This window comes from Alosa sapidissima, chromosome 13 (genome assembly GCF_018492685.1).
Source record: "Alosa sapidissima isolate fAloSap1 chromosome 13, fAloSap1.pri, whole genome shotgun sequence".
Classification (NCBI taxonomy): Eukaryota; Metazoa; Chordata; class Actinopteri; order Clupeiformes; family Clupeidae; genus Alosa; species Alosa sapidissima.
Window position 1 is genome coordinate 9,520,682 of NC_055969.1, and position 20,740 is coordinate 9,541,421.

At 46.8% G+C, this 20,740-nt stretch overlaps 1 protein-coding gene across 4 annotated transcripts in view; it reads left to right on the top strand.

Annotated features, from left to right (window-relative positions):
- Positions 1 to 20,740, top strand: part of tnksa (tankyrase, TRF1-interacting ankyrin-related ADP-ribose polymerase a) — a 106,355-nt gene that overhangs the window by 53,478 nt on the left and 32,137 nt on the right. For 3 of the 4 annotated variants that reach the window (XM_042058589.1, XM_042058586.1, XM_042058587.1), the window contains 4 exons: positions 12,675 to 12,695; positions 15,100 to 15,194; positions 15,821 to 15,887; positions 18,250 to 18,436. In XM_042058589.1, the coding sequence (XP_041914523.1) occupies positions 12,675 to 12,695; positions 15,100 to 15,194; positions 15,821 to 15,887; positions 18,250 to 18,436 (370 nt within the window). The remainder of the gene's footprint in view (positions 1 to 12,674; positions 12,696 to 15,099; positions 15,195 to 15,820; positions 15,888 to 18,249; positions 18,437 to 20,740) is intronic. The other variant, XM_042058588.1, reaches the window with a different exon arrangement.

The window sequence follows — 20,740 nt, forward strand, 5'->3', positions numbered from 1 at the left end:
TTGCTTGCTCTAACTTGCAGACTTGCAACTTTCCTTGGTGGTGTGTCTTTTTAAAGACTTCACAGTTCTGCCCACCACTGACTTAAAGTTCAGTTCAGCTCTCGCTGGCTTGCCATTGTGAACCCCAGCCCCCCAACCCCACCCGCGACAGACACATGCTGACACATGCCGGTTAGAGGAGGGGCCAGCCGTAACCCTGATGTGATTTCCCCCTACACACACACACACACACACACACACACACACACACACACACACACCCCACCACCCCCAGACTAGGAGCTGCCACTCTGGTTCGCCTCGGCCAACAGTGTCATTAGAGGCAGACTTCACCCGGGGGACGAGTCTGACGCGCCGGAGCATTCCAGGCCAGATGCCAGCACCTCAGCCGGTCTGATCCAGCGCTGGACATCCCCCTGCTCTGCTCTGCTCCTTCAGCTGAAGGGAGATGAAAGGACAGACTTGTTCAAAACAACACTGTGTTTGGAATGTTTATGGTTTTTAATATGCAATTTTTAGGCTGTTAGATTTGGCAAGATCCCTACTGTAATTTCAGCTTGATGAGATATGGCCATCGGATGAAGAGAGAGAATCAGCTGTCATCTTGGTTTGCCTCCTGCCGCTACTGCAACCTCTGGGGAGTGTAAAAACAGCTTTTACAGCTGTTGTGTCCCGAAATATGTGACACAATGCATCAGTTATCAGCTAGCTGTATTTTAGTTGCATCTGTGCTGTTATACAGTGCTGACATGCAGATCTGTTGGCTATTACTTTTTTGGGGGGTAATGAATTACCACTCCAGTTTGAGACATTTTGACCAGTAAATCAAGGTTTCCGATTGTCTCTCCCCGACTCTGCTGTACTGCCCCCTAGTTCTCGCACCTGATGTGAAGAGATAAGAATTCTAGTCGGTCTTGCTAGTCAGCTTGTGTTTCTACCAACCAAGATCCCAGACAGTCACTTGAGGGTAATAGTCACTTTTTGGAGAACTTTGAGAAAGCCCCACTCTCAGCAGACTGAAGAAAAAAGAGCTGGTTTTTATTCTGGTCATTAAGACCATGTCACCTTTGCAGAACCCTCTCTAAGGGAGGAAGTATGGCATCCAGAGTCTCGTTAATTGGCAAAAGGAAGACGACTTTAGAACTTGGTGCCTCCGTCATGGACTTTTATTTGGTTTCAGGCAAGCCCTCGACCTCTAACCTTAGGTGTGATTGTAAGTGCAAAGCAAGATGTGGGAAGCTTTCTGCCTGATTTCTCATAAACCCACACTTTCTCTTTGTCTCTTTTTCTCACTGTCTCGCTCTCTCTTTCTCACACACACACACACACGCACATACACACAGTCTCTTTAGGAGAATAAAGAAGCCTGTGTTTTGTCCTGTTAGTCAGGGAAGATGGAGTGGGTCTTGAGTTATATTATTGCAGAAGATTCCCCCAGCACCCTTGTTGTCTCCTTTTTGTTGTTGTCGTGAGGGCCGATTTGGGCTATTTTCAGCCCCTTCGTGATTTGCTGCATCTTTGTGTGCTGTGTAATTGCAGCTGTGTGTGTTTACCCCACAGCTGTGTCTTAGTCTGGGTAATTGCGTTTTATAGTGCTCTCAGCGGACGAGAACCTACCTGGCCTCTTGCAGGCCAGTGTGCTGTGGTTGACATTTTCTGTGTGTGTGTGTGTGTGTGTGTTTGTGTGTCTGTACATTTGTAGGCTTGGGGAGTTGCTGCATCTTTATTGAATAGTCCATTCCGTGCCCATTTATGCCATGTCCAAGGGCTGATAACACAGGGACTGTGGGAGCCATAAAATAAGCCTGGAGAAGCGACAACTAAGCAATTGTGTCTCGCTCCAGTGTGTACAGTATATCAGCTCTGGTCGGTTGAAGACCCCGTGGCTGCTCCTTTAACTTTTCATCTCGCCCGTCTCCCAATCTGAGACGGCCAGTACATGGGCTTTACTGTGCACTATGTGTTTATATTGTAAATCCTTTAGTGCCCAGTTCTGTATGCCAGTCTTCCAGTCTCACATGTAACAAACCCATCAGCACACATGTCAGTATTACTAGGGCAGACAGTTGCTCAGAGACAGAGATAGATAGAGAGAGAGATATATACTTTGAGAGAGATGGAGGGAGAGAGATGGAGAAAGAGAAATGAAAAGAGAGAGAGAGATGGAAAAAGAGCCATATGTCAGTTGTGATGTCTCAGCAGGGATTCACCGTGGCCCATTGTTTACGGTTGCAGGAACATGGCGTCCCTGCCCGCCTGTCTTTGTGCAGTAGGGCTCTTTGATATCATGGCTGGAGACCGAGTGTGCTCAAGGCCCACTCTCCTGCTGGGCGCTAATTAACCAGACAGGCATCCGTGCTCGCCATCCTCCCCTGCTCTCTCCCGTTCTAAATCTTTCTAGTGCTTTTTCTGTTGTTCTTGTACACTTTTTTGTACACTCTTGTCTCCCTCCCCTCCCCTCCCCTCCACTCCACTCCCACCTTCTCTCTGTTTACCGTTCTCTTTCTCTATATTTCCCTCAGAAAGCGAGGAGCTTCTCTCTATATAATTTAGTTCTGTTATTTTCTGGAATGACTTTTATGCTCCTAGCCTCCGCTGTTATGGTCGCACCTTCAAATGGCGTGCTTTTCTGCCTATAATTGTATATTTGCTTCACATCCAATTGCCCCTGATAGACCAGTGTGAATGCAGAAGTGAAGTAGAAATAAAATAGAGCCTCTTACCCAGTCTCCAGAGAGTATTTGTAGCCTGTAGTTTATTCTGATATAAAGGAAACACTGCCGAAAACAAACACCATTATAGCTTCTGATTTGCCCTGATAAATACAGTTTGGATTGTAGTTGGATTTAACTAAATTTTTAACCCATTCGCGCTGGATGCAGCATGACGCAACATTCTATCTACCGCCTGATGCTGCATAGCGCAACATTGAATCTCCTGCTGGATGCTGCGTAGCTCAGCATGCTTTTTATTTCATGTTTCTAGGTGCTACAGAGGCTTAGATATTACATTTTGGTAGACGTTGACAATTTTTAGTATGTTTTCAGAAAACCCTCAGGAAATAAGGTTATTTAGTCTAGAATGCCATAGGATAGGCATTTTAGGAGTAAATGGGTTAAACAAGCTCAATTTATGGGGAGGATCATGTTGAAATCCTCCTGAATTAATACCATACGTTAACACTGAAACAAGGAAGCAATGGTACAGTATATGGAAGATGCTGTCTACTTACAGCTTTATCTGTTACCCCACCCTAAGTTCTTTCTTCAACACAGTGCTACCTTTCTTGTAGCAGTAATGCCACTCCTGCCTGTGACCCCAGTGTTACCCTGGTGCTTTCAGAGGGCCAGCTATTGAGCTGTAATTAAGGAAGCCTATTCTGCCCCAGTCCATCAGCTGCAGCTCCATTTCGCTAGTCCATATCAGCGGAGTGGCCTGGAGGTCTCTTGAGTGTGGGACACGATCACACCAGGGATTGTTATTGCTGTGGTAATGATGCCCTGTGAGCCTGTGACACTCCTACACATTTTCCAACAGCTACTCGATGCACCTTTATATATGTAAATATGTAACTACCTGTGACCAAAGGCGCAATATAAATGAGGGTGCTATATATGTACACTGCAAAAAATAAAATCTAACCAAGGGTTATTAATCTCATATTAAGATCAAAAAAGTTTTTAGTATGAAGAGACTTACCTAGCGCTCTCTCAAAAGATCATTTTAACTTCATTTAAGAAGACTTTGACTTATTTTAAGGAGTCTTACAGTATCAAGGCAAATTTACTCAACACACTGGCAGACAAATGTTCTTGTTTTTAGGACAAATTTGCTTGTTTTCAGGATGAAACATCTTAAAAGAAGTCAAACTCTGAAATTAAGTCAAATGATTTTACGAGAAAGCACTAGGTAACTACATTACTACATTACACCGTTAGATTGGAAAAATTACCTAGAGGTCCTTTAGGCAAATTTGGTCAGATAACTTTTTAGTACTGCACCGTAATGTGCTCTCCAGCAGAGGCCTGCTTTCTCCCTCTGCCAGCAAGTATACTTTTTTCTGCAGGTATACTTTTCCTATATTGCGTTTGCCTTCGTGTTGTTGTATTCCTATCACTGTTTGTCACTCCACTGGTGCGTTAGAGTATAAATCCTCCCAGCCGACACATTGCCTGTCTCCAGCCTCTCCCCTGGGAAATAATTTAAGGGAACTTCGCCCTTGACTGCTCTAATCTTGTGTTCTCCATTTGTCATAAAATTTCAGCTTACAGGTGCATTATTCTGTGTATATAATGTAATACTTTTTCTCCCTCCCAATGGCGGCCATTTTTCATCAGGAGCTGTTGGCAGTCGTGCCAGTCTTTTAGCTCCGTGAGTCCAAGGCCCTGCGTTAAAGTAGAGTTAGTTTTCTGTAATTTTGCAACCTTCGCCTTCAAGAATTCCCTGCCGTTTTTGGCCAGTCTTCCTCAGAAAACAGTCCAAAATAAATAGTAATTTCCCAGGATATAGATTTATTGGTAATAAGAGATGTTGGCAAACCTTTGCAAGCTAAATGTCAAGTTTTTAATTTCAGGTTTTCTGGTTTAGATTCATTGTGATGTTTTTTTTTGTTCTTCTAATCATCATTTGAGGGGGTTACCATACAAGCCTCCAAAGAAGCAAGAACAAAAAAAAAAAAATCATAGGATGGCATTTGGATTTGTCCTACAACAGCATGCCCCTTTCCAGGATCACTGCCTCTCTGCACAGTGTGCTTTCGTGGTCATATATTTTCCAGACAGCTCGGTGGTTATCAGGACAGTGTGTTGAAGAGGCGTCCCTGGAGGATGGTGTGTTCGCTGGACCGCTCTGCCACTGCCCCCCCAAACCCCTTTCACTCTGTGTACTCTGTATGCAAGCTGGCACTGACACAGGCAGCGTCAGCATGTGAGTAAGCGGGCACGTGGTACGACATCCACCCACACCCCGCCCCCCACACACAACACAACCCCCCCTCCCTTTCTCTCTTGCCTCCCCTCGCTGAACAAAGGATGGGCAACACCTGTCCTCATACCCACTCACATTAGCATTAAGTGTTTTAGTCATGTGGCTGCCACTTTTATCCAAACTCTGAAGGCGTGCAGTTTTTAGCTGGGCTTGCACTACCTGGGGAGCGAAACATGTTCTCTCGATGTTCCTAACGTTTTGTTTTAACTGACGACCGACAGAAACACGGCGTGTCCCATTTGTGCAGAATTGCAAGGAGAAATGGTGCATTCAGATAAAAGGAGACTGATGGAAAAGCCTGCACTGCAGAGATCAGCTGCTGAGAGGGGTTGCTGAAGGCTAGAGGAGAGCTAATAAGGAGAAATTATAAAGATAATATTTGTGTTGGGATGTAAAAAATATTTAATCAGACTGCAATATAAGGGACATCTCAAACTTTGGTGTGTGTGTGTGTGTTTTCATGTTTGTTCTTATGTTTGTTTTTTCTCTAGTACATTGTCCTGATTTATGCTCTTGGATAGCTAGGTCTCTACATGGGGCGGTTGATGGTTTATTCATAATGAGATGGGTGATTAGACCTCTACCCATTCAGTCGTAATGGTCAGCCCTGTGGAGCCTCTTCATATCTCAGTGAGACAGAGATCCCCCTCGTTATCCGCAGTCTCTTTCGCATCACCCTGAGAAGCCCCATCATCTCTCTCTCTCTCTCTCTCTCTCTCTCTCTCTCTCTCTCTCTCTCTCTCTCTCTCTCTCTCTCTCTCTCTGGTCTCACCCTCCTGCTCTCTTGCTCTCTCCCTTCATCTTTTCCCAACTTTTCTTCCTTTCCCTTCATCTACATTGTATATTTCACATTCTCTCGTGGTCTCCTTCCCGCCTCATCTCCTTGGGACCAACTCGTCTTTATCACCACCGGCAAGAGGCCATGATGAGGTGCTTAACTCCCCATGCGGCATGCTCGATGTCTGTGACCAAAGCGGTCATTAGCCAACAGCCGGGGCATGACGAGGACCTCAGAAGGTGGCGAAGGCCATTGTCTCACACAGGCAGGAGAAACATTACCCTGGTGGAGCTCGTAGCAGCACCCAGCCACCCACCCCCTCCGTAGAGGAAGCCTCTCTCTCCCTCTCGCCTCTTCGCCCTCCTGCCTGCACTGCCATCATTGTCCCCATCATTACCATGAGGGTCCTGTGCCAGGATCCAATTATGACTGCAGGGCGGGCAGTGTATGTCTCTGGTGTGTTCCCGTCGGAAATAAGACATTCTTCAGGCTGTAAGAGAGTGTGTGTGTGGGGGGGGGGGAGGGGGAGAAAGAGAAAGAGAGTCGGAGAGACAGGAATTTGGCCATGCTGGTCATCCAGCGGAGGAGAATGCAGTCATTACTCCCCCTCTGTGAAAGCAGATTGGCAAGAAGGACCAGGGAGCAGCAGAGTGTGGAATGACTTCTTTAAGAAAGATGGATGAGGCTTGAGCGCTCTTATCCTTAAACGGCTGCCAAGCGTTGGCTATTTTAGGCAGTGGAAAACCACCGAAGGCAAGTTGGATGTTTTGCGTCAGTGCGTTTTGAGATGGTGGAGGGCCCGCAGAGTGTGTGGTGCACCTCTCTCCGATGCGGAGAGTACTCGTTGGCAGTACATCACCTGATGGTGGTCTCCCACTCCCTACACTCAGTGGAACCTCCTCCTACGGTTAGCCAAACTTAGAATGACTCATTTTTCACAGCAGCTGCTATTCTATCTGTATTACCTCCACTTTATTTTTCATCTCAAAGAGCCGCTTTAAAGGTTACAGGGGGATTGCTCAAGTTTGTCATTTTATCGCCACAATACTGCTACCATGGTACACATTAATTTCTTCGTAACCAGGCCTGTTCCTCGTCAACAGTTTGTATTTGTACACTGGAGGCCTTTCAGTAGGTGCCTGTTTGAAAACTTAATTGGTACGGGTTATCATACCTTTCTATGCTTTTTATTGTCATCTCACTGGCACAACAGTAGTTTTACAATGGGCGAGAAGGGACATTTGGCTTGTTATTTCAAACTTCCGAGTAACTGTGTGTGTGTGTGTGTGTGTGTGTGTGTGTGTACATCTGTGTGCCAAAGATGAAGAGCAACCGAGCCCAGGACATTATTAACCCAACCCACTGGAGAGCGCGATCATGACGGCTTCCGCTGGCGCCGGGGAGAGACTAATCACCACCCCCCACCTCACGCTCGCAACCGCTCCCATCAGTCACGGCCGCCTCGTCTCTCTCAGCGCCACTGACCTTCCCAGTCCATCCATCTTTGTTTTGTTTACTCCCATCATGCCTCTCTGGTGCGCGCGAGAGTGTATGTTCTCTCTCTCTCCGCCTTCCTCGGATTGCACAGCTAGAAGAATATTTTCTTAGAAGAGTCTTTTTTCTGTTGGACAGTGCAGTTGAGGCAGTTTAAGAGGTTGGTTCTCGGAAGCAATTGGTTTCCCCCCGTTCACCTGGACTGTGACCTCATAAACTTTGCCCGTTTCCACCCGTGGCTTGCTCGTGTGTGTGTGTGTGTGTGTGTGTGTGTGTGTGTGTGTGTGTGCGTGTGCGCGTACATCTTCACATCTTTAACGAGCACGTCTGTTTCGCCCGTTGGAATGGGATCAAACACACCTGACCGTGTGCAGTTACAAGGCTACAAAATGTTCTCACATATACCCTCTTCATACAAACACACACACACACACACACACACACACACACACACACACACTTTTTTTGTCCATAATCTAGCCTCTGTGCGTTTCCCCCCATTTTTTAATATTCATTAACAAGCCAACCTTTGTGCTGTGGATCAATAGGAATGCCTCTGAACGTTGCTTTTGGCAGCAGCTCAGGAAGCAAGCACTTGCCTGACATGCTCCTGAGCTTTAGCCCTTAGTGGATGATGCACAGCGGCACTAGAGGATGGTGTGGGAAGGGAGGTTGGAGGCAGATGAAGGGCCTGCAGAGGTTTAGCTTGGCATCGTCCCTCTGTTTTGCATCCAGACACAGACTGGGATGACTGCCTGAGTATGCCCCTTTGCTCTCTCTCTTTCTCTCTCTTTCTTTCTTTTCTTTTCTTTCCCTCTCGTCCTCTCTCTCTCTCTCTCTTTCTCTCTCTCTCTCGCGCTTTTTCCTCGCTGGAAGTTGTAACAAATCGCCTGCAGTGTTTCTTCTTTTTTTCTGTCTCAGGCACCGAGGAGTGCAAGTAAAAAACCCAGCGTTGGTTTTCTGAAGCCCACTTACCGTAAAGCAATCGTATCCCCCCCCCCATCCCACCCACCCACTCGCCCCTTCTTTCTTTTGCTTTGCAACTCTCACATTAACATATGATGGACTTTTTTCATTTGTCAGAATTCTGGCAGAATTAGATTATAGGCTGTGTTCGGCAGCTTAAGTATGATCCATTTTGAAAATGTGAGACTCTTCTGCCTGCAGCTGCCTCTCTCTGTCTCTCCCACTCAGAAGCAGAGCAGGGTTTTTACTGTGGCCGTGATGAGGAGGAGGGGGGGGGGGGGATCAATGATAGACTCCTCAGTGCATTGCTATCTGTGCAAAGCAGAACAAAAGCCCCAAATAATTATAGAAAATAAGCAGAAGATGAAAGTCAAGCGCAGTTGTAAATTGCAGTGGCTGTCATGAATGTGTTCTGTACCAAGTGTTGTGAAAAGAACAGCGATGTGTTCTTCCCATAGACTGTATACAGCCTATGGTTTATCCACTTGGCACTGTGGTGTGGACTGAACAGATTCAATGGGCGACCCGTTGCAGAATCTGAAGATGTCTGACACTTAAACATACAACATCTGACTTCAGCATTGTCGAGCGAGGAACGGCTGTAGTGTAGGTCGTCTGGAAAGTTACTTTGGTGCTCTGGTTAAAATTGGCTTTCTTAAATTGTCCATTAAAGATGCTGTCCACGATTCTGGCAGAAGGTTGTTATTTGAGCTTAGCAGCCAATCAAATTACAGCCCACCCTCCCTACTCCTGAAGCAATATGTGGATTGGCAGGAATTGTTTATGGCTTGGTCCAAGCAACTGCTGTTTTCCTTTTAGAGAGCCAGGAATGTGTTTGGGCACTACAGCATTTTAGCACACATGGTGAACAGACAACTAGTGAACCGTGAGGAGCAATCTGCTGAGTTTGACACCCAAGTGCCTTGGTTTACATTTCCAGACTGTACCTTTAAGTCCTCCTAATACAACCGGGCTGATATCCTGTCGTCCTGGGTGCTGCACAGACACAGTGGTGATGGAATGAGTCCCCAGTAATGTATGAAAAGTGCTCCCCACTGCTCAGTAATTGCAGCACTTCAAAAAGACGGTGGCTTCAAGACCTTGCTGTCAGCTTTTGCTTCTCCAAACTACACCCGAGAGATGCAGACCAGTCCCCAGTGTGAGTTTAGAAATGGCTTCCAGGAGGGCAGGTGGTTGGCCCTGCTTTCCATCTATACATCTGTTCCCCCAGGAGCCTGAGCCATCTTTATGACGCACTCTCGCACACAGTAAACAGCGTCATAGGAGAATGAGCCCAGTGATGGTGGTGGTGGGGGGTGGGTTGGAGCAGGGAGAAGGAGCAGCCTGCCGCTACCGTAGATCTGGCTCTTTCCAATGAGATGTCAGCCCGTGCTGTAGAGGCCCTAATGTGTTATTGATCCGATCCGGTCCGTTCCGTCTGCGAGCACCTAGTATGTTCACTTGTCTTCTGCTTGGGGAGTTTGCCCACTCTCGGTACACACAGAGAGCTCCAAAGTGAAGGGAGGTGAACTTGGATGCAAAGTCACCCCTGAGTCTACCTGTCTTCCTACTGTCCTGTGGGGAAAGACTCAAGGTGCTCCTCAGCCCCCCAACCCCCCTCGACCACCACCTTCTCTTCCTCCTACTTAACACTTCCAGCGTTAGGAGTATTCATGCTAGTTATAGCATGTGTGGCTGCCATGGCAACAGCTTTTAGCAAGCAGTCAGTGTTGGCATGGTTACAAGTCACAATGCCCAATAAGTGAAGCGAAGGAAACAGGGAAACGGGGACTGTGTGTGTGTGCCCGTGCTCGTGCTCACTGACAAAATATAATGTGTTGATGAGAGATATGCAGCTGAGGCTTTTGCTTCCCCTGAAGCCCTCTCTCTCTTTCTCTGTCCTCTCTCTCCTGTTCTCCCTCCCTCTCTCTCTTTTTTTCCTCTCTTCCTATTCCCCTAGCTCACTCCCTGTTAGGACAAGGAGCTTGTTAATCACCACCAAAGCTGGCCAGCCTTGCTTTATACAGCTTAAAAACAGCCATCCACTGTCAGATATGGGGTCTTTGTTTCATTTATCCATCCATCTATCCATCCAGCAGCGATTCCCCTCTACACTGGAGGAATTGTCTTAACGACACTTCAATTTAGAAGTGAAGTACACAGCAAGACACCAGAACAGATTAAATCAAAAGGAACCACTGAAGTGCATCGCGAATACCCCTTGGTGTAATGGGGTGTGTATGTGTGTCTTGTATCTGTGATTGTGTGTGTGTGTGTGTCTGTCTGTGTATGTGTGTGAGAGAGTGTGAAGCACAGATAGAGACAGACAGATGTAAAAAGGGAGTTTGAGTGCTTTTGTTCTTCAGCGTTAGCCCTGATAAATACCCAGTAGTGCATATGTGTAGTACTAGGTCACCATAATGGCACAGTCATGGCTTACAAATGCTTCTTTGCATCCTGCATCCACCCAGCGTGTGCTCACTGATTTGTGAGTTATAGTTTGACATGTTTGTGTTCTCTGCAGTAGACAGAAACACACACACACACACACACACACACACACACACACACACACACAACTTATGTGTATACAACAAAAACACAGTCACTCTGTCACGTTTAAAAATGCACACTCACAAACACACACACACTCACAACACACACACACACACACACATTCAACATTTGTTCAAACCTGCTCCTGCTCTCTGGACTGACTCATGCCATGGCCCCAGGGGCGTCGGGGGAAAGGCCGTTCTGCCACATCCGTTTACAGCATCCACCCCTAACACACGTGTACACACACACACACACACACACACACACACACACACACACACACACACACCAATAGTTCGAGCGCCATGCCATCAGCTCCCGCTGGTCTCAGGCACAGAAAGACTGCTCTGCTTCACCTCTGTGTGGCTCGCCACATCAGCTCACTCGCTCTGTGAACGCCGCCACTGCCTGATGAGAGGAAAAACATACATTTAGAACAGCCATACTGCTCCCCATGGACCGGCTCAAATGAAATTTTCCCTACGTCCTATACCCCCTGATGCACAGGCACGCCGTAATCCAGAGCCGTATGGATTTTTGGTTACTCTTTCATCTCTGGAGTTAAGCAACAGGCCGCCCCGTATATTATTATCTTCTCTGGCATGCAAGATTCTATGTACTCACGCAGTAATAAATAAACCAACAACAACAAAACAACAGAATATTTGGTTACATTGGTATGCATGCTGTTGGCATTACAAAAACATAACACTGACAAACGTCTGAGAGGGAGAAAAGAAAAACGTCTTTCCTGCTGTGCATGACATTAATATGCTCATTGATCTGTATGTGCTAGGTGCTTTTAACAAATGATCGTGCCACAATCTCCGTGTTGGATCATTTTTAAAGCCAGTGTTTACAAACACTATCCCCATTGCTGTGAATTATTCTGTGGCCCAGTGGCATTGTGTGGCTGCTGACGTTTTTTTTTCTTCGCGTTTTCGTTTTTAATTCAAAGGGATTAAATGGATAAACTTTTTTAAATTTCTACCGTGAAATGTTCATGAAACGATACATAAATTGATAAACACACCAACCTATGTAGATATTGGCGATCTGTTTACAGACACACACACACATTAACACACACCACAAAGAGTTGTTATCTTAAGCTGTAAGGACTTTTCAAGAGGCAGCCCTCTACCTAATGAGATCAGTCTGTTGAGGTGCAAGTGCAACCACCTTAACCCTTAAAGGAGTACCGTCACACCGGTGTGACGGGAATGTTGAGAAATGAACATTCTAAAGAATATCTGGGTTCATTGAATTCAACATAGAATTTTAGAACCTTCAATTGTTGCGGAACTTAGAATGTTCAAAAACCTACACCTTTAAGGGTTAACAGACAATTAGAGAGTGGATGCACTGGTGTGTCCATCGTTCATCGTGCTCGCTAACAACAAGCTCTGACCATCTCGAGGGGGGCTCCACCTTTCTAACTTACCCAGAGGTTAGCTCCTTGTGTGAATGGATGGAGCTGAGCAGTAAGTGAGTCCAGGCGTACTGTATCAGCGCTTTCTTTCACCGTAAGGGCTGCCAAACTGTCAAAAAGAGGACGATGAATGAACTCCCAACCCCCCACATCCACGCTCTGATTTCCTGTGACCGCTACTGTTAAGGCCGCCTATCAATCAGTGTCCAGCAACAATGTTGTTGTTTTGATAAAACCTAACTTTCACTCATTGTCCACTATTAACAGTACATGAAATGTGCGATCGTACACTCTCATCTGATGTAAATGTGTGAATTAGAAATAAATTGAACACTTGCTGCAATGACATGATGCTGTCATTATATCATTTTTTGTGTTTTTTGTTTTTGTATTTTTCTTTTTGTGTTTCCTTTTTTGTTGTTCTGTTTCATTTGTGATTCTGGCGACATTGCCTATCAGTCGACATCGCAAAAAATGCTGGTAAGTTGGTTTTCAAATAACAAGCTGTTCGAGTGCTGCACTTGTCATGTTATTATTCATTTTTTGTTAAGTTTTTTTTTTTTATCCATTCAGTCATTTTGTTTTACTTAAATAGTTTGAGTGGTTTGATTCATCGATATGCTGGCTCTTAATCCTTTTGCACATAATTGGACCTGGGCCTTTTTAAGTTTTTTTTCACTTGGTTTTGGTCACATTTCATTCACCCGCCCCCCTTGCCCGCGTTCCTCTGTATGTAATGTAATGTAATGTAATGTAAAGTAAGGTATTGTAAGGTATGCAGTGTAATGTATGGTTCCGCGGTTTGTGGCACGCTCTTCGGACCTTCCTTCGGAAGAGTTGATCGATGTTGCTTGCTGTCAAAAGGGGGAGCTGATGGGAGATGTTTTCACCCCCCTCTTTCTGCCCACCTCAACCCCCCCTACCCCCCGTCCGACCCCGCCTGCACCGTGCTGCCCCCCCCCCTCCCTCCACCACATGCCACCACCTCACAGCCTGAGTCACACCCTCCTCTTATCCCCGTTTTATTTATTCTCTTCTTTCTCTCTTTATTTCTTTGTCATTATTTATAGGTTCTACAACATGCATGTCAGAGCGAAAGAGAGAGAGAGAGAGAAAAAGCCTGTCTCTGCATTTTGTCGGCCTTGTCAGACAAAATAAATGTGTTGTTGCTACGTGTACTTCAGTTTATCCCCTCTGGATGAATAATTTACACATTTATCGTTTTTTTTTTTTTTTTTTTTCTATCTCACTTCCGTTGGTTGAGCAGTATATGTGAGAAGTAAATCAGAGAGGAATAACAATGAAAACTTTAGTGAATAGTGGCTGTCCCGAGGATTGTGTTAAATCTAAACATTGTGCATCGGCCCACCCCACTCCCTCCAATGAAGAGGAAATTAGCCCCCAAATATCCCATTGCTCCGTCCTCGGCCAACTACATATTGACACATTGTCAACATAGCTGGCATATTCCTTATCTTCTGCCATACCAGCAAGCAGCCTCTATTTCTGAACTTATAGCCCAGTTTGTGAGTTGTTTAACTGCCCCATCTCTAAACCTGCCATCTGTTTTAATTTTGCTCACAAACATTCATTTTTTTTAACACTCGGGAAGCTGCATTTTTAAGTTTTGCTGTGTGATTAATCAGTTTTGGCAACTGTCTTTGCTTTCATTATTTCATGATGGCATGATATTCTGTGGCTTCTAACCAGCTATTCTCTTCCCACCTCATAAGGGAGTTGGAGAATGCAGAGATACCGTTGAGAAGAGAGGGAGAGAGAAGCAGAGGATGAGAGGGCAGGAAAGGATAATGAGGAGAAAGACAGAGGAAGGGGAGAGCCAGTGGTGAGGGACTGTGGCAGGCAGGAAAAGATGGAATGGAGAACCCAGCAGGCCTGCGTAACATCTGCTCTCTCAGTCATCGTCTGTTCTAAAGATTCTCCACGATCTTCCTGCCACTGCCAAGGCTATCCAGAAGCAGCTCTAGACTTAAGCTTCGAAAACCTACCTTGACTAAAGCCATCAATTACGAACCAATTCGTTTTTGTTTTCTCTTTTGATTGAGCAGGAGTCAACCGTTTTAGTTCTCTTTTTCCGTTAAAAGTTGCTCTAATTGCTTTCAAAGGGGGTGAGAGGGTCATTTGTTTTAATCACTGGCCGGGACACTAAAATCCATACGGCTCCCCCGTTTTGCTTATTCGGTTGCTAGCAGGATTCCAGAAGAAAAAAAACACCTGGGGGGATTGGGGGCCGCCCAGCCCGCTATCCTCTCTTTAATGATTCGTTGGGCTAGCCTGTAGTGGAGCTGCCTGTGGATGGATGATCCCCTGTGCCTATGGGCCGATCTCCTGGGCTGTTAGCAGGTAATGGCCTGGGCTTTAGGTGCCGTTTTTGAGTGACTGCAGACCCCCTCCTCTGCCTTAAGAGGTGTATGAGTGGGTGGGTAGATGACAGGCCAGGCCGGCCGACTGGGTCTGTTATTCACACAGGAGATGGATCAGGTGTGCTCCTAAGGGAGGACTGGTCAGCTGTCTTAAACTAGTGTGAACACCCCCCCCCCCACCCTTTTTAAAAAGTGTGAAACCCCCCGTAAGGCCCTAGTGTGAGTGTTAGTGGAGAGGACAGGGTTGGCTAACATGGCTGACGTGTTTGGATTGAGTGTGGAGCCACCTGCTGCGCGTGGTGATCTCCGCCCCATAGGGGGTGCTGTGTTTTGGTGTGCTGTTTGGATTTGCATTGTCTAGGCTGATTCTCATCACTGTTTTCTCTTTTTTGTCCCCCTTTTTCTCTTCTGTCCTTCCTATCTCTCCCATCGTTCTATCTTTTGCTCTGTCTTTTTCTCTTTCTTTGTCTCGTTCTCTCTCTCTCTCTCTCTCCTTCCTGCAGTCCACACCGCTGCATCTAGCAGCTGGCTATAACCGCGTGAGGATAGTGCAGCTCCTTCTGCAGCACGGCGCAGACGTTCATGCCAAGGACAAAGGGTACGTAGTGTGTTTTTTTTTATTTTTTTTTTTTTTAAATACATTCTTTTTCTTTTCTTTTCCTCCTCATGATGTCTTCAGTCCTGTCCAATCATTTCCCCTCGCCTGCACTCTTTCACACATTCAAGTAATGGGCTTCTCTGGGTGGCTGTGTTGACACATAAGCACAGAATACACTTGGGGTCAGGATAAACTTTGAAGAGAGGGTGTCTTTGGTGTGTGTGTGTGTGTGTGTGTGTGTGTTGGGTGTGTGTGTTGGGTGTGTGAGTGGGTTGGGGTCAGTAAGGAGGGCCCCTGGGGCAGAAAGAGTATCGATCGAAATGAGGAGCAGGCCAGGGAAGTGTGAAATGGTGTTCTCTGTCCAAACATAATGCTTTTCTTTCTCCTGCACCCTCACCTCTACCCCTGTCCATCTCTCTCTCTCTCTCTCTCTCTCTCTCTCTCTCTCTCTCTCTCTCTCTCTCTCTCTCTCCTTTCTCTCGGTTACAATCTCACCCCATTTATATGTCCATCACACTCTCTCTTTCCTTTTCTCTGTTGTAATCCTCTCTTTCTCTTGCCACCCCTCACTCCTTCTGTTTCTCTCTCTCTCTCTTTATCTCTCTCTCTCTATCTCTGTCCTACAGTGGCCTCGTTCCTCTTCACAACGCCTGTTCCTATGGCCATTATGAGGTCACCGAGCTTCTGCTGAAGGTAAGAACACCCCACCCCACCCTCACCCCACCCAAATCCTCTTCCTCTATCTCTCCACCTCTAACCAGAGCCAAAGTGCTGTCAGAATCACCCCCACTTGAGATGATGCCTCTCCACTCGGTCGGGGATTGCCTCGTACCCATTTCTCACCCTCCTCCTCCTCCAACAGGCTTTTAGTAACGATACACCTCCCTACCCCTTCCCCCATCCGTCCCCGATATTCATCAAACAAATCGGTGTTGGCTTTAATGCGTGCCATCCTTTACCTGAACTGGAGCCCACACTGAAGGTGACTCGTGGCCATGAAAACAGAAATAAATTCTCTGCGTGTTTTGGGGAGGAATGTATAGTGATCAGGACATTGGTGGTTAGGACAGGAAGGGAGTTTCAAGGAAAACCTCACATCCCCATGAAAAGGGTCACAGGCCTTGGCATGTTACAGAATCGTTCTAAACGAGCGCAGTGGCACAGCTGAAAAAACTGAATGACCTTAAATAAGAATGTCCTCAGGTACAAAGAAGACCTTGTGTAGTGCAAAGCCTTGAGCTGTTCTCTGAAAGTCTCCTTGAGGTGACAATAGCTTTACACTCGACAGTATTCCATAGTAACTAAAGCTTTTTACCTCAGAACCTTCAACTACTGACTGCAGCTATTGGTAGAGACCGCGCTTCTTTAAGTAAGGATTTAAACGTGTACATGTATCTACTGGCCCGAGGCTTTGAGTGCTTCTATAAAGTCCAAACTTCTGATAGACGTGTCTGCTACTGACAACAGGTTAATATTCACTGACAGGCTTTACTGGCAACTGTGGGTGTCAGTACTGCTTCTGCAGGCTGGAGCTGTTAGTAATGAACTTGGGGTCTGTGCTGCACTGGTCAGTGTTAACAACTGGTTACTGGATCCCGAGTACTGACTGAAGCTGAAATGGACAGGACAGGAATCCCATTTTTCAAAGTGAGGCTATAGTAGTCATATCCAGTGGTTTGTAGGAAGGCTCTAGAGGCTTCTCAGGTAGAGCTGCTGCAGCAATGATGTCAAATGTCAAGTGTTTGTTTAGAACGACTTATGTACTGTGCTGCGCTGTGGTCTCTTACTAAGGTGTTTGTGAATAACACCACTAGCACTCACAAGAAAGTTCTCTCACTGGTGTACACACACACACACACAAACCCACACACACACAAACAAACACATAAACACACTCTCAGAGTCTCCTTCACCTACGAATGAAATGTTCCGGCATAAGATGTGATTATTGACGTGCAGGCAGCTCTCAGTACTTTTAAAATGGAGCTTCCAGCAGCTCCGGTTTCCCTCCTCCTTCAGCCTCCGCATCGATCCAACGCCTCAGTACCTCTCCAGCCTCGACCCTGTCGGCATCCAGCGAAAATAACCCAGCCTTGGTAACAGAGAAGAAAGGTTGGGGCACTAATGGCTCTCTGTGGCAGCCGTCTGAATTTTACGTAAGGGGAGGGGGGTTAATCTAAACCTAAAGCAAGATTCACACATTTTTTTTTCTTCTTCTTTCTAATCTTTGTCTTGCGGCGCACACACAGTGTGGATCTGGGCTCCCGAGACCTGGAGCATTATCTGAGCGCGGAAGACTTTCATCTGACAGATTAGCGTGGCTGGGTTACGTAAGACAGTAAACCAGCTGTGAACTTCACCCAACACCCCATTCCTCACTCAGCCCCATTTCCCCACCATAAGATTTTGCTCCCTGTCAGAGGAGTGAAGAACTTCCCCTTCAAATCCTACTGTATCCCAAAGAGCACAAAAACGAATGATACACACGCACACAAAAACGAATGATACGCACACAACCGCGCGCGCACACACACACACCTTACTTGCGCTGTGAGTGGCTCTGGATAAAAAGGTTTTCATAATGATTTAAGTGCTGTTTAATGAAATACTCCAGCTGGTGTGTTTCCGGTATGCTCATTTGTAGCCCTTGTCCAAGTTCGATTGCGGAGCCAGGGTTGAAATCACTCCCGGAGTTAGATGGCCTTAATTACATCTCCGCAGCATGTCTGCCTTTCCCCTGGCGGGAGGCGAGCGCTCTCATCGTTTCTGTTCTTGTCCTGATTTATCTGTCGTGGGTGGAGCCAGGGGAACATGGTTGGCCAGCATGGTGGCTAAAGCATTGATGCCTGCTGTTTGCAATGTCTCACTAACACTCTGGCTCACCTGTTTGTTTGTTTGTTTGTTTGTGTGTGCGTGTGTGTGTGTGTCTCTCTCTCTCTCTCTGTCTCTGTCTCTGTATCACTCTCTCTCTCTTTCTCTCTTTCTCTCTCTCTCTCTCTCTCTGTCCTTGCATGTATGTCTGCCTTTGCGTGTGGGATGTGCGTGTGCATTGTAGCACGGCGCGTGTGTGAACGCCATGGACTTGTGGCAGTTCACGCCCCTGCACGAGGCGGCGTCCAAGAACCGCGTGGAGGTGTGCTCCCTTCTGCTGAGCCACGGGGCCGACCCCACACTGGTCAACTGCCACGGGAAGAGCGCCGTCGACATGGCCCCTACCCCCGAGCTCAAGGAGAGGCTCACATGTGAGTCACACACACACACACACACACACACACCCCCCCCTATGGACAAAGACTAGACTGTTCGCCTACCATATCTGACTCTTTCCCTTGCTGATATACATACATAAATATATACACACACACACACACACACACACACACACACACACACACACACACATACACATGACAGGAAATTTTCCGAAGATTTCAGAATTTTTTGTAGTTGTCAATTTGTGGCGCTGTCAGAAAATACTTTCGAATATCTCCAAACACGCGCATCTGGAGCATATCGAAATGTCAAAACGGAGAGGTAAAAAGGTGGAGACGCCGCTGACATTTTAAAAGCAACACTGCTTCCCCAAACGGCGCCCATCCACTGTGACTAAAGTGGAGCGTGCTGGAGGCCACTGGTAAACTTTTGAAGGACTCGTCTGATGGGAGTGATATGACGTGTGCGTAAATATGAAGCGGCCGACTCCGGCTCCCATCAGTATGCATGGCCAGCACCGCGCACAGAGAGAAAGCCGCCAGGGCTGCCTGTAGCTCATCACCAAGTCGACACGTCTCTGATGAAGGGCTTAAACGTCATTTCTCTCTCCCTCGCTTGCTCTCTCTATCTCTCTCTCTCCCTCGCTTGCTCTCTCTATCTCTCTCTCACCCTCACTCTTTCTCTCTCTATCTGTCTCTCACACATCACTTTTTTTTTCTCTCTCCCTCTCTCACCCTCACTCTTTCTCGCTCTCTCTCTCTCTTCCTCTCTCTCTCTCACCCTCACTCTTTCTCTCTCTCTCTCTCTCTCACCCTCACTCTTTCTCGCTCTCTCTCTCTCTTCCTCTCTCTCTCTCACCCTCACTCCTTCCCTCCACCTCGCTCTTTCTTTTTCTCTTTCTCCATCCCTCATTCCTCTGTCGTTCGCTTTCTTTATCTTTCTGCTTTTCAAGTGAAAGGCACTGGCTTCTTTCGGAGCTGTGTGTTTCTTCTCTTTTATAATCTCTCCGTCTCTGTCTCCTTCCATCTCTCTCTTTTTGGTCTCACTTCATCTGGAAGTCTCTCCCATATGCTCACAGCCCATACCCCCACCCCCCACCCCCTTTCTGTCTCTTCCTCTCACTCATGGCTCTGAGTGCTAAGTCTGTCACATTCTGTCAGACATGGGGGGGCCCAGCAGATTACTGTGTGACTCTGTGTCTGAGAGAGAGACTGTGTGTGTGTGTGTGTGTGTGTGTGCAGAGTTGTGAGTGTGGAGCCTATTTTAAATGTATAATATTTTAATCCTGCATTATTCAAGCCTGGGAGAGAGAGCTGGCCAGTTTGAGATGTAATGGCTTTGGCAGCCCGAAACCCCCAGTACAAATGTCTCCTGGTGAACTCCGTATGGCTGCGTGTGTGTGTGCGCGTGTGTGGAGTGAGTGTTGAGAAGGAGAGGGTGAGAGAGTGGCAGCACTGGTGCTTTGAATACTGAGGCACCTTGGGAGAGCAGTGTTGTGTGTTGTGCTTCTAACTCACCTCATCTCTAGATAGCTGCAGAGTGTGTGTGTGTGTGTGTGTGTGAGTGAGGTAGCTTGGGAGAGCAGAGTGTTTATCATAATGAAGTGCTGGAATTCTGAAATCGCTCTGTTTATCAGTCCAGTCAGTCAGAAGCAGGGATTTGTCCACTCTCAGATATGGAGATCCATGCCGTGGATGCCACCACCTCAAAAACAGGCTGTTGGCATAAACTGCCAAACACTAACTTTGCCAGATAGACCCTAAGGAAGAGCATTGACCAGGCTATGTGTTGAAAATGGTACAACATGCCCACGTAGTGTTTGGTTCAATTACGTTCGACTCCTAAAAGTCCAGAAAGTCCAATCCCTTCGAAGCTTGTTTGCTAGTGAACACGAGCATAAATGCAACAGCAAGCAATATTTTTTTCTGACACCGACAAAAATAACAAGCTTTTGACAGGCTGCCAAACTAAACAGTTGGTGCAGGTATTTTAACTCCAGCTTGGAGGTCTGGACTTTGTGTTCCCATGAACCCACCCAAGAGTTCGCTCAAGAGCCTAGGAGGGAGCCGATCGATCGCCTGCACTGTTGTTGTGCTGCCGTATTCGCAGTGGCCAGTGCGGAGAGCATGTGGCCCCTCAAATCGATAACTGACCGACACACACACACACACACAGAGAAACACACTCTGTCTGACCACCCTGACCCTCACAGACATCTCTTTCTTTCAATTGCCCTCTCAACATCACTCTCTCTCTTCCTCTAAACGTATCTCTCTCTCTCTCTCCCTCCCTGCCTTCTCTCTCTCTCTCTCTCTGCCTCTAAACTTATCTAT